The following is an 11,653-nucleotide window of genomic DNA, read 5'->3' as shown; positions in this document are numbered from 1 at the left end:
AAAACTACATTTCCGCGAAAATGACGTCACTTCCGGTTTCGGGCAGGACATGGCGGACATGCGATAGTTCACGCTGATGGACGTAGGAGGTGTTACAAACAGCTGATCGGCAAAGCGTGTTTCTGGAATATTATGTTTTTGTTGCTGCAAGTGCTTTTTATGCAGTTTTTGCAAAGCTATATGTGAAAGGAAACCGTGACCTAGGTACGGTGTACATCAGGGCCGTGCAGAGAGGTTTAAAGGGACGGGTGCTCAAAGTTAAAAAGGGGCACATTGAACCAGGCTGAATAACAACAACACACATTCATCAAGAATCTAATATGGGAAGGGCAGGGCTGTGTTGATCTGAGACTGTAGACATTAAAAAGTCCACAGGAGAGATGGTAGCTGATTAAACAAGTGTCATGAGATAATAACAAAATGCAAAGATTGGTGACAGCGCTTGGAACCATAAGGCAACAAAAAACTGTGAGAAATAATTTAGGCTCTGCCTGTGAATCACTCTTTACTTCTCTTCTTCCTTCCATCCCATATATCACTCTCCACTTGCTGTCGATCTGAGAACAAGGCACAACTTGCTATTGCAATAAACTATAATCTAATTATCCACACCTAACAACTCTTGCACTTAATCTATAATAAAATGATGACAGAAAAATGTTATAGCACTGCCTTTAGTAGCCTCACACAGCTCCTACTGTTTCCTCCTCATGTCCTTACCAGCCATGTCTGGACAATGTTATATCATGAGTAATATTTTTTTTTAAATCCATCTAAATAAAACACTCACATGCACGCACACACAGTGACATTTTAGACCTTCTTCAGAATACTGTATATACTATGGGCATCATGGTGCTGATCCAGAATCCTTACATTATTATTTATTACTAGAGCTACATTTATGATGATTCCATTTGTTTCACTATCCACTCTGTGCAGGGCAAAGCTTATTACATTTTTAAACTGATACAATAATTTTACTGCTGTAAAATCTAAATTCTGTCTTATTTAAAATATAAATCTAATATAATCTGCTTCTTAATGTATGTTCTTTAAAATACAGCGTGTGTTTTTTAATATATTATAATTATAATAATGCATAATTATGTGGACATGCATATTAGATCGTTTTTAGTGAAATATCCAGAAAGGCAGGAAAAACTCTGTAACTTACCGTATTTCCCGGACTACAAAGCGCACCTGAATATTAGCCGCAGGGTTCAAAGCTTGTGCAAAAAGTAGCGGCTTATAGCCCGACAATTACGGTACTTTAAAACTAAATATGTTCCCTAAAACGGTGACAGAGCTACAGACCCATGACAGCCTTACCCAGTCAGCCAGCAGCTATGACCAGCACTACTTGTGCAGTTAATAAAAGGACAGGTAATGTTTGTCGCGCTGTTGCACACACAGCACGCTCGTTTGTTTCAGTTCGTCAGTTGCAACAAGACAGCTTACCAACGTGTACGTAATAAGCTAATACTCCTGGGTGCTATACACTACAGTGTGCGCTGTACACCTACTTACTGGTTTTGTCGCATCAGTCTGTGTCTCTGAGTTAACTTGTGTTTCTCCTACAGCTCCAGACCGCAAAAAATGCGCGTGCTTTTTGTGAGCTCGTTCCCGGCTCGTAACCAGCGCGTTCTGCCGTCAAGGGCGATCATTGGTTAAATGTGATCATGTGACTGATGCAAGTCAGATCCTTTTATTTAGCAAAACTGTGATTAATAGTTAAATATTATTGTTGAGGAGCACAGACAGGACTCCGCACACACACATAAAAATAAATAAATAAATAAAAAAAGTTTAAAAGTTGCCTCAACAAAAGGGCACTTTGGGCAGGAAAGGGACGGGTGCTCAAGCCCCTCTAGCCCCCCCCTCTGCACGTGCCTGGTGTACATTTTAGGACATCGTCAGGTCTCAAGAAAAAAGTTGTCAGGTATCAGACAAAAAAATTGTCAGGTCTCAGTTCTCAAGAAAAAACATTGGACATTGGAATGCCCAGTGCAGTAGCAAATCGCTCGTGCTTCACTGCACAAGCTGGACCCACAGAGTCTGCTAAGGTTTGTCACTGCCATATTACATATGATATTTATATAAACCCATTTAGAGTGAGGTCCATGTAAATTTACCATACTCTATTTGTTTATCTTCTGACAACGTAAGATTACAAGTGCGCTCCAAAGCTTCCTTTGCCTGTTAGACGTGGGAAAGCTGCAGACCGTCAGGGAGTGTACGCTCCATCAAGCCCACAGAATAGAGCCGGACTGGAATTTGTCAGTTCATGAACTGATGGCATTCATTTCAATCCTGTTTGTAAGAGCAATCATGTGTCCTGTTGGTGCCATTGTGGATTGCTGGTCAGAAAGATTTCTGGTGCCAGTAATCAAAGAGACAATGCCCCGAGATAGATTCATTTCAATTATGCCACACCTTCGATTTGATGACAAGGACACGCGGGCAGAACGGGTGAAAACAGATAAATTTGCGGTGATCTCCGACATCTGGACACGCTTCAACAAGAACTGTGCTAAGAGTTTCACTCCAGGAGAACACATGACCATAGATGAACAGCTGTTCCCTACCAAGGTTCGTTGTCCATTCACACAGTATATCGCAACCAAGCCAGACAAATTTGGGATCAAGAACGTGGTCATGAAACTGATGGAGCCGTTTTTGGATGATGGGAGAAACGTCACAACAGACAATTTCTTTACTTCACTGTCACTGTCGCACAGACTGCTGCAGCTCAAAACGCCGTTATGGGGCACGGTGAATAAAGTCTGGCGTGAACTTACTCAACTTGTGCGGATGTATTCCGTAAGAGCAGCAACACGCAGGTGGTCAGTAGCGGTTTTCTACAATATCCTGGACCTGGCGGCGGTGAATGCCTACATTTTGTACAAGGCATGTACAGGGTGGACAGGCAAAAGAAGATTGTTTCTGAGTCTTCTAGCTCAGGAACTTCGTTGCCGATTCATGTAGCACAAGGAAATATTAGCACAGACGCAGGCTGCTGAAGCTGCTGTGCCAGGGACTGTAAAGACAACACAGTGCCAGTGGAATTTACGTAAATTTGCGCAGGGCTAGTAAATCTAGTAGTAGGGACTCGCACCAGGGGGAAAAAAGGCTCAGTAATTCTAGTGTTAAGGTGTGAAACAGCTGTGTACTGCCTTTTGTTCCTGGAGAAGGTTTTTAACTGAGAGCCATGCTGGGCTCAGGGAGACTCTGCTGACCGTCTGTCCCGCGGTCATGCAGGGACTTCATCAAGCTTGGTTGTCTGTTCTTTGTGTGTTTGATTAAAGAATGTTAGCTACCGCTCACCGCTCGTCTGCAGGCTTTATTTAAATGGAAAACTTCCACAACAAAATGGCGTTGTCGACATGATAGGAAACGGTAAGTGACGGAAGTGATGTTGTAGGTGACGTCAGACGCCGGAGATTTTGGCGGAGAAAAAGCAAATGGTAGCATAGAGTTTAACAAAGGTTTTCCAAGCTTCAGTATTACCAAATATACTAATCAATTGTCATATAACTAACAACATCTGTTTTATCATCTCTAACACCCTGGAGGACAACGGGGAGAGTTTAGACGCTCTCCAAGATTACATCGACCGCTGTTTTCAAGATTTAGTAATGCATAAGGCCCAGAGTGCATCTTCCCCGGCCAAAATCGAGACGCCGTCATCGAAGAGAAGTCGCCAGGCAGACTCCCCCGGTACAACATCGCCTGCCGGCAAAGACATCGCAGAAATCCTGGAGTCAATCGACAAGCGATTGTCCAGTTTCGATGCGAGGCTGTCCCTGGTGGAGATTTTACACCGGGAATTTAAATCTCTGAGAGAATCCCTGGAATTCAGCCAGCAGCAGGTGGAAACGCTTGCCGCTGAAAATGCCACGCTACGGGAGTCGGTTAAATCTCTCACCGATAACGTGACCCAGCTAAACATTGAAAATAAAAAAATAAAAGAGTCCGTTATCGATCTACAAGCCCGTAGCATGAGAGATAATCTTGTGTTTTCTGGTATTCCAGAAACTGCCGGAGAGGACGCAGAGGCAACGGTGAAAAACTTCATCAAAATCCACCTGAAGCTGCCGGAGGACACCGTAAAGAACATCGACTTCGATAGAGTACATCGCTTGGGGGGCGCGCGGTCGCGGACCGGGAGACCACGGCCTATTGTGGCCAAATTCAGTCAATTCAAACAGAAGGAACAGGTGAAGAGTCGCGGCAGAGAGCTGAAAGGAACGGACTTCAGCGTGAACGACCAGTTCCCCAAAGAGATCCTGGAACGACGCAAGGTCCTGTTCCCAGTTCGACGTAGCTTCATCCAGAAAGGCTCCCGTGCTGTCATCACCGTGGACCGGCTCTACGTGGACGGACAGCTTTACCGCGACCTCGGCACCACACCGTGGTTATATTAACTGCACTCCAGATAAGAACCCGCTACACTCTTTTCTTATTCATTCACACTTTCCCCTTTAACATGGGTTTAACCTAGTAATATCAGTATGATGTCATAGCAGATATAACACCGTCACCCTCCGTCATTGCTTTAATTGGAATGTTTCCGTTTCGTTTCTTTTTTTTTGTTGTCGCTCACAGTTCATGTGGTTTCTTTCTTTCTCTTGTCTTTCACTGCTGTGGTCACCTACTTCCCCACTCACCTACAAACAACACCCTCTATTTCTCCATATTTTCACAACACGATCACGCAAACACATCAGCTCAACGGCAGCACATTCACAACAGCCTCACAGCACGCACAGACTTGCAGGACACATAAGCAAGCCACGCTTGTTCATATTAGTGAATATTCACACACATAGTCAGACTTATGGAGTCTCTCACCACACTTCTTTTTCTCTTTCTATTTACAAACAAGGGATGTTTCCATATTCTCTCCACCTGTCTAAACGAAACACCCAGCATACATCATTAGACATACACGCACAATTAAGGGCATGCTGAGGTTTGTCACATGGAATGTAAATGGAGCTGGCACCAGAGGAAAGAGGTTAAAAATATTTAACCAGCTTAAAAAACTACAGGCAGATGTTGTTTTATTACAAGAAACTCACAAACCTGTCACAGGTTTAAATGAACTTAAAACACCTGAGTTTCCTAACGTGTTTGCAGCCAGTTATAATTCTAGACAACGGGGAGTAGCAATTTTAATACATAAAAATGTTAATTTTACAGTACTCGATACAGTTATAGATCCAGAGGGTAGATTTCTAATTATTAAACTATCAATATTGAACAAAAAACTATGTATTGTTAGTATATATGGTCCAAATGTTGATGAACCCTCATTCTTCCACGGTTTTTTTAGTGCACTCTCTGAACACCTTGATTGCACACTCATTCTTGGCGGTGATCTCAACCTTGGACTAAATGAAGAAATGGATAGGCTCAACACAACAGGAACTCAGCGTAATTGGCAGTCCACAAATATAATCAAACAGTATATGAACGACTTTGGTCTTTGCGATGCATGGCGCTCTCTTCACCCCACCAGTAAGGAATATACTTTTTTTTCGCATGTTCATCACTCTCACTCTCGTCTGGATTATTTTTTGGTCAGCAGCTCACTGCTGTGTGACATTTCAGACACTGAGATTCATCCTATAGCTGTCAGCGATCATGCTCCTGTATCTTTAACACTAATGCACAAGAATAATACTACGCCAAGTAAAAACTGGAGATTTAATATATCACTACTTAAAGATGAAGACTTTATTAAATATTTTAAAAAGGAATGGACTTCATATTTAGACTTTAATGACACTCCCGGAATATCTGCTTCTGTTCTATGGGAAGCAGGGAAAGCTGTGATGAGAGGTAAAATAATTTCTTTCTCATCACACAAAAAGAAAGAAGAAAACAAAAATATTCAGGAATTAGAAAAAAACATCAAATCACTAGAAGAAGCCTACGCGTCCCACCAAGATCAGGAAACATTGAACAAAATATGCAAAACAAAACTAGAATTAAATGAAACTATTAATAAAAAAACACAATTCCTTATACAAAGACTTCGCTTGCAGAATTTTGAACACAGTAACAAATCAGGTCGATTTCTAGCTAACCAGCTAAAAATAAATAAAGAAAAAATAACTATATGTGCTGCTAAAGATTTATCGGGGAACACTATATATGATCCTGGAAGAATAAACAACATTTTTAGGGATTTCTATGAAACTTTATACTCACCACAAATAAACCCATCTAAAAATGAAATTGATCTGTTTCTTGACAACGTAACTCTTCCAAAATTACTAGACAGTCAAGCAATGGAACTGGATTCGCCACTGACGCCAAGTGAACTCCAGGAAGCCCTGATAAGTATGCCCAATAATAAGGCTCCAGGTCCAGACGGCTTCCCTGCAGAATTCTACAAAGAATTCTGGACAATTTTGGCACCAGTATTCCACAGCATGTTGCAGGAAATCGAGGAAAAGGGCAGACTACCACCAAATATGAATTCTGCCAACATTAGTCTCCTGCTAAAACCAGGCAAAGACCCTTTATTTCCCTCAAGCTATCGTCCAATTTCTCTTTTAAATGTAGACCTTAAAATAATCTGCAAAGCTCTCTCAAAGAGATTAGAGAAAATGACCCCCCTCTTAATTCATCCTGACCAAACTGGTTTCATAAAAGGTCGGCACTCCTCAACAAACACTCGTAGATTACTTAATTTAATAGACTACTCATACGATAAAAACATCGAAACCATAATATTATCTCTAGATGCAGAAAAAGCATTTGACAGAGTTAATTGGAAATTTTTATTCGCAACTTTACACAAATTTGGTTTTGGAAACTCTTTCATAAACTGGATAAGAATATTATACAATTCCCCAACGGCTCGTATCAGAACAAATGACCAGACATCCTCCAGCTTCTGTCTCCTGAGGGGCACCAGACAGGGATGCCCACTCTCCCCTTCACTTTTTGCAATTTTTATCGAACCTCTAGCAGCAGCATTTAGACAGGCTACAACAATTAAGGGCATAAAATGTAAGAACATAGAACATAAAATCAGTCTCTATGCGGATGATGTGTTGCTTTTTCTGCAAAACACACAAACCAACCTCTCTGAGGTAATTACTTTAATAAACTGGTTTTCAAGAGTTTCAGATTATTCAATTAACTGGCCAAAATCTACAGTTCTCCCCATTAACTGCTCCTTCCATAATTCTTCCTCTGCCCCACTGCAATCCGGAAATATTAAATATTTAGGTATTAATGTCTCTCCTAAGCTTTCAGACTTAACTAAACTAAACCACATCCCACTTCTAAAGAAAGTAGAAGGCGATCTGACTAGATGGAAATCTTTACCCATATCACTCATGGGAAGGGTCGCCACTATAAAAATGATGATCTTGCCAAAAATAAATTACTTATTTTTGATGATCCCTAACAAACCATCACAAGATTGGTTCAGATCTCTGGATTCATATATTTCCAAATTCCTTTGGAAAGATAAATCCCCGCGTATTAGCTTAAAAACGCTACAAAGAACCAAGGATAGAGGAGGATTAGATCTGCCTAATTTTCACCAATACTTCTTAGCCAACAGGCTTCAGTTCATCTCAGAATGGTTAAAACATACCTTCTTAGTTGAGCCCTGGCTAGATGTTGAACAGGCACTATGCAAGGATCTAGAGATTTCAGACCTACCATTTATTAGCTCAAACATCAAAAGACATGAATGCTTTAAAAGTATCAACATCAGCTTTTCTCTAACAGCATGGTGGGAGTTTCTAAAAATAACGGAGTCTTCATTAATCCCATGCAAACGTACACCTATCTGGAATAACCCTGACATATTACAAAACAATAATATGATTAATTTCCCAGAATGGAGTTGTAAAGGAATTAAATACTTAGAACATATATTAGAGGGAACAGAATTTATTCCATTTGACAGACTAGTTGAACAATATGGGATCAACAAGACAAGGTTTTTAGAATATCAACAAATTAAATCCATAGTAAAGAAGAAATTTAACCTCAGTCAAATTGAATTACAAACACCACTAAGTGCGGCACATTTTCTTACTCTTAAATCCCCCAAATTATTATCTAAAATATACAGAACACTTTCTAAATTAGATGAATCAATATCCCTTCCTACTGCAAAGTGGGAAGCAGATTTATCAGTCAACCTAGACCAAAACTTCTGGTCTCAGATTTGCTTAAAAACTTTTAAATTAATTAAAAATCCCAGTCTGCAATTAATACAATACAAAATACTTCATAGAGTGCACTATACAGGTCATCGGATGTTCAAGATGGGCTTTACATCTTCCAACAACTGCTCACACTGTCAAGGCAATACACCAGACAATTACATCCACGCTCTTTGTTTCTGTCCACCAGTGCAAAAGTTTTGGCGCGAGATATGTGAAGACTTATCAAAATGTCTGAAATGTAACATTCCAACTTCCCCCTTAGTGTGTCTACTGGGCAGCTTAGATAATGTCACTTCAGAAAAGAATATAGCCCATATGATCTTCACTGCCCTATGCATAGCCAAGAAAACAGTCCTCATGAACTGGAAAAATAAAAATAATCTTAATTCTAACCAATATAGAAATTATCTATTAGATTACATTAGTCTTGACACAGCCTCTGCCACCACATTAGATCAATTGCTCTGGGCCCCTTTTATCAGCTCCATCACCTAGTGGGGGTGGGGGGTCATAGTTTGGTCCCGCCTTCACTGTTGTGATTGGTGAGGGGGTAGGGACAGGCTTAGGGCGTCGGGGGGTTCCCCGGAGGCATCTTCCTTGGGGAGCTCAACCCGGGGTAGCGGTCACGTCCGGTTGGGGGCTCTGTTGGCTCTCAGGTGACTGTTTCCTCGCGGCTGCGTGCAGCGGGGCTAGGGGAGGGTCTGTGCTGACGGACGTGGGTTACTGACCTGGCAACCTGGCTGCCCCTGGGTGGGTCCGGGATGGGCGTGAGGTTCTGGGGGCGCTCCGTCTCTGGGCTGGGGCCCGGGCCGGGCCTCGGGGGCTTGGGTCCTGGTTGGTGTGTTGCCGGGGTTGTGGGCGGGTGGGTGCATGGGGGCCCGGCCCTGGAGCAGGGTGCCGCCGGTGCGTCGAGCCGCCTGGGGGGCTCTTCAACTGGTGGAGGGGATGGTCACATCTTGCAGGAGCTTTCTTCTCTTCAGGAACTCTCTGCAGGAGGGGGAGATACAGGAGAGGTGGAGGAAGATCTCAGCCTGGGTGTTTATTGTCTTATGTAGTCTGGAAGATGTGTGGATGGTGGGGTGGGTGCAGTTTTCTCTGTGGTGGGGTTGGGTGGACTGTCCAGGGCTCTGTGGAGCCGGGGGGCACTACTGCACTGGGCCCCGGTCTGATGGGCCTGGGCCCCCCTTCCCTGGCGGGTCGCGGAGGGTGGGAGTGCCTACTGGGGTCAGCGGGGGAGCTGGCCCCAGGGAGGGGTTACCTGCCCCTCCCTTCCTTCCCTCCCCATCTCCAGCTGCCTCCCTCTTCCCGCTCCTCCACAACCACCCACACATGCAGGGCCTTGGAGTGGGGGTATGTCACCAGGGTGCAGAGGAGGCTACCCCCCCCCCTCTGTCCCCTTCTGGCTGCCTCTGCCTCAATTTTATCCCACAACTTAGACATTCACATTATTCACACTCTCATTACACATACATATAGGATCTTGGGGGTGGGCACAATCACGGAGTCCAAATCACCATCAGGGTGTATACCTCACCCCTGACGTCGTTGCCCACCTCTCAATTTTAAATACACTTAGTCATTGAGGGCTAGCAGGAGGGACCATGCGCTTACCTGCTGCTCCTTGGCAGGTAGCTCCATGCCCTCCTGGGTTTTAATTGCACCTTAGAACACATATGCATCAACACTACAATGAGCGGGTGGAGGGAGGTTTGGAGTCTTCTCCCACCCCCATTCTCTGCGGCCTGCTGGAGCGGGAGGGCTAGTAGGAGGAGTTGGCCGTCCGACTGCGGTCTGGGGTGTGGGGCCTCCCTGCTGCTGCGGAGTCGGGGTGGTCTGCCTCTCCCCACCGCAGGGAAAAGGGTAACACCACCTGGGTCTGGGTGCAATTCCCCCCTCCAGGGGCAAGGGTACCTAGACCCGGTTTGTAGAGTACGCTTGGGGAGTGTGATTGTGTGTACAGCGTCTCTTTATGTCTGTCTCCACGTTGGTTGAGTGTAGAGTGAGTGCATATGAGAGCATGAGGGTGGGAATGGATGTTTGTGTCTGTGTGTGCCTGTATGTCTGTGTCTATATGTCAGGTTGGGTATCAGACGCCACCTCTCTGGGGACACCTCAGGCCCTCCAAGGTTTGGAGGCCTATCTCCACCCACCACCACTTCCCCTGCCGGTGGCGGACTCCCTCAGGTGTCGGTGTGTTGGTGGTTCTTTGTGTCTGGGGGTGGGCGTCCGGGTACACACCGGCTCACTCCTTGGCGGCCGCTTGTCGGGGCCTGGGGCCTGGGGCTCGCTCGGGCCCCTTTGGAGGTGGGGTGCCCCCGGCCTCTCGGCCTGGGGCTCGGTCACTCAGGCACAGCTGGGGGCCGGCGGAGCTCACGGGCGCGTCACTGCAACTCCCCCTGACTTCTGCTCCGCGGCTGCTGGGCGAGCCCTCATCTGGGACTCTCCTCAGCTCTTACTGGAACAGTGGCGCGGCTGCCCCTCTGTTGGTCTTCCATGGTCTCTTGTGTTCTGGGGGCCTCTGGATGTCTGGAGTTTTGATCTCCTCCATACCCGCTTCACACCCTGGAGGACAGGGCTGTGGCCCCCCCACACTCCCTAGCAGATCATTACATGGAGAAATCTTTGGAATGCAAGCATGCTGATCCACACAGGTATTCACAGACGTGGACTAAAGCTTTCTTGGCTGCTGCCTCAAAGCACACTGTGCGCTGTCTATCTTGCGTGCTGCACAATATCGTTTATTATTTAGTAAATATTGATATCTATGACTAGCTAGTTTATTGTGATGGTGCTTTGTTTTCTCTATTATTATGTTACTCTTTGTTGTTTGCTGTCTCCTCTGTTTGTTTTTTTTGTTTGTTTTTTTTTTTTTTTCTCCATACAGCTGACCCAGGAGTTCTTTTTTTTTTTTCTCTCTCTTCCCCCCCCTTCTCACCGTCTCTTCTCCCCTTTGGTTTTCTTTCTTTCTCTCCCCCTCTTTCTCTCATTCATTCTCCCTGTCCTATTTATTAAAAAAAAAAAAAAAAAAAAAAATGACAAAGGATGAACTGAAGCTCTGCCATCACGTAATGTCGCATACTGCTGTTTCTGATGTCATTTAAAAAAAAAAAAAAAAAAAAAAAAAAAAAGAATGTTAGCTACCGCTCACCGCTCATCTGCAGGCTTTATTTAAATGGAAAACTTCCACAACAAAATGGCGTTGTCGACATGATAGTCCATGTGGTCGCTGAACAACGGTTTCGTGGACGGGCTGATCACCCCTGAGGGAAAAGGTACCTTTGTCCTACTAGCTGTTGAAGCAAAGGAAATGGAGGAGTCATGGAGTCGTGTGTTTCAGTTACCACCGAGATCATCGACTTTGAGGGGACTCCTGCAGATGGGTGAGTTGTAGCTAACTTTGTATACAGTCATGAGGAGTTTTTTGTCTGGCCGAGCCGTGAAGTGCTTGC

At 44.5% G+C, this 11,653-nt stretch overlaps 1 protein-coding gene across 1 annotated transcript in view; it reads left to right on the top strand.

Moving 5' to 3' along the window:
* The first annotated feature begins 2,427 nt into the window (after window positions 1-2,427).
* LOC146581566 (serine/threonine-protein kinase 4 homolog A-like) overlaps window positions 2,428-11,653 on the top strand; it is a 32,838-nt gene continuing 23,612 nt past the window's right edge. Inside the window, exon 1 of the mRNA XM_085249097.1 lies at window positions 2,428-2,775. Within this exon, the coding sequence (XP_085105223.1) occupies window positions 2,428-2,775 (348 nt within the window). The remainder of the gene's footprint in view (window positions 2,776-11,653) is intronic.

Source organism: Mchenga conophoros, linkage group LG2, assembly GCF_057382185.1.
Source record: "Mchenga conophoros isolate Kocher_MC1m ecotype Shallow Benthic linkage group LG2, M_conophoros_male_GT1.1, whole genome shotgun sequence".
Lineage (NCBI taxonomy): Eukaryota > Metazoa > Chordata > Actinopteri > Cichliformes > Cichlidae > Mchenga > Mchenga conophoros.
The sequence above is the reverse complement of the archived record's forward strand: the minus strand, read 5'-3'. Positions and strand labels throughout refer to the sequence as shown.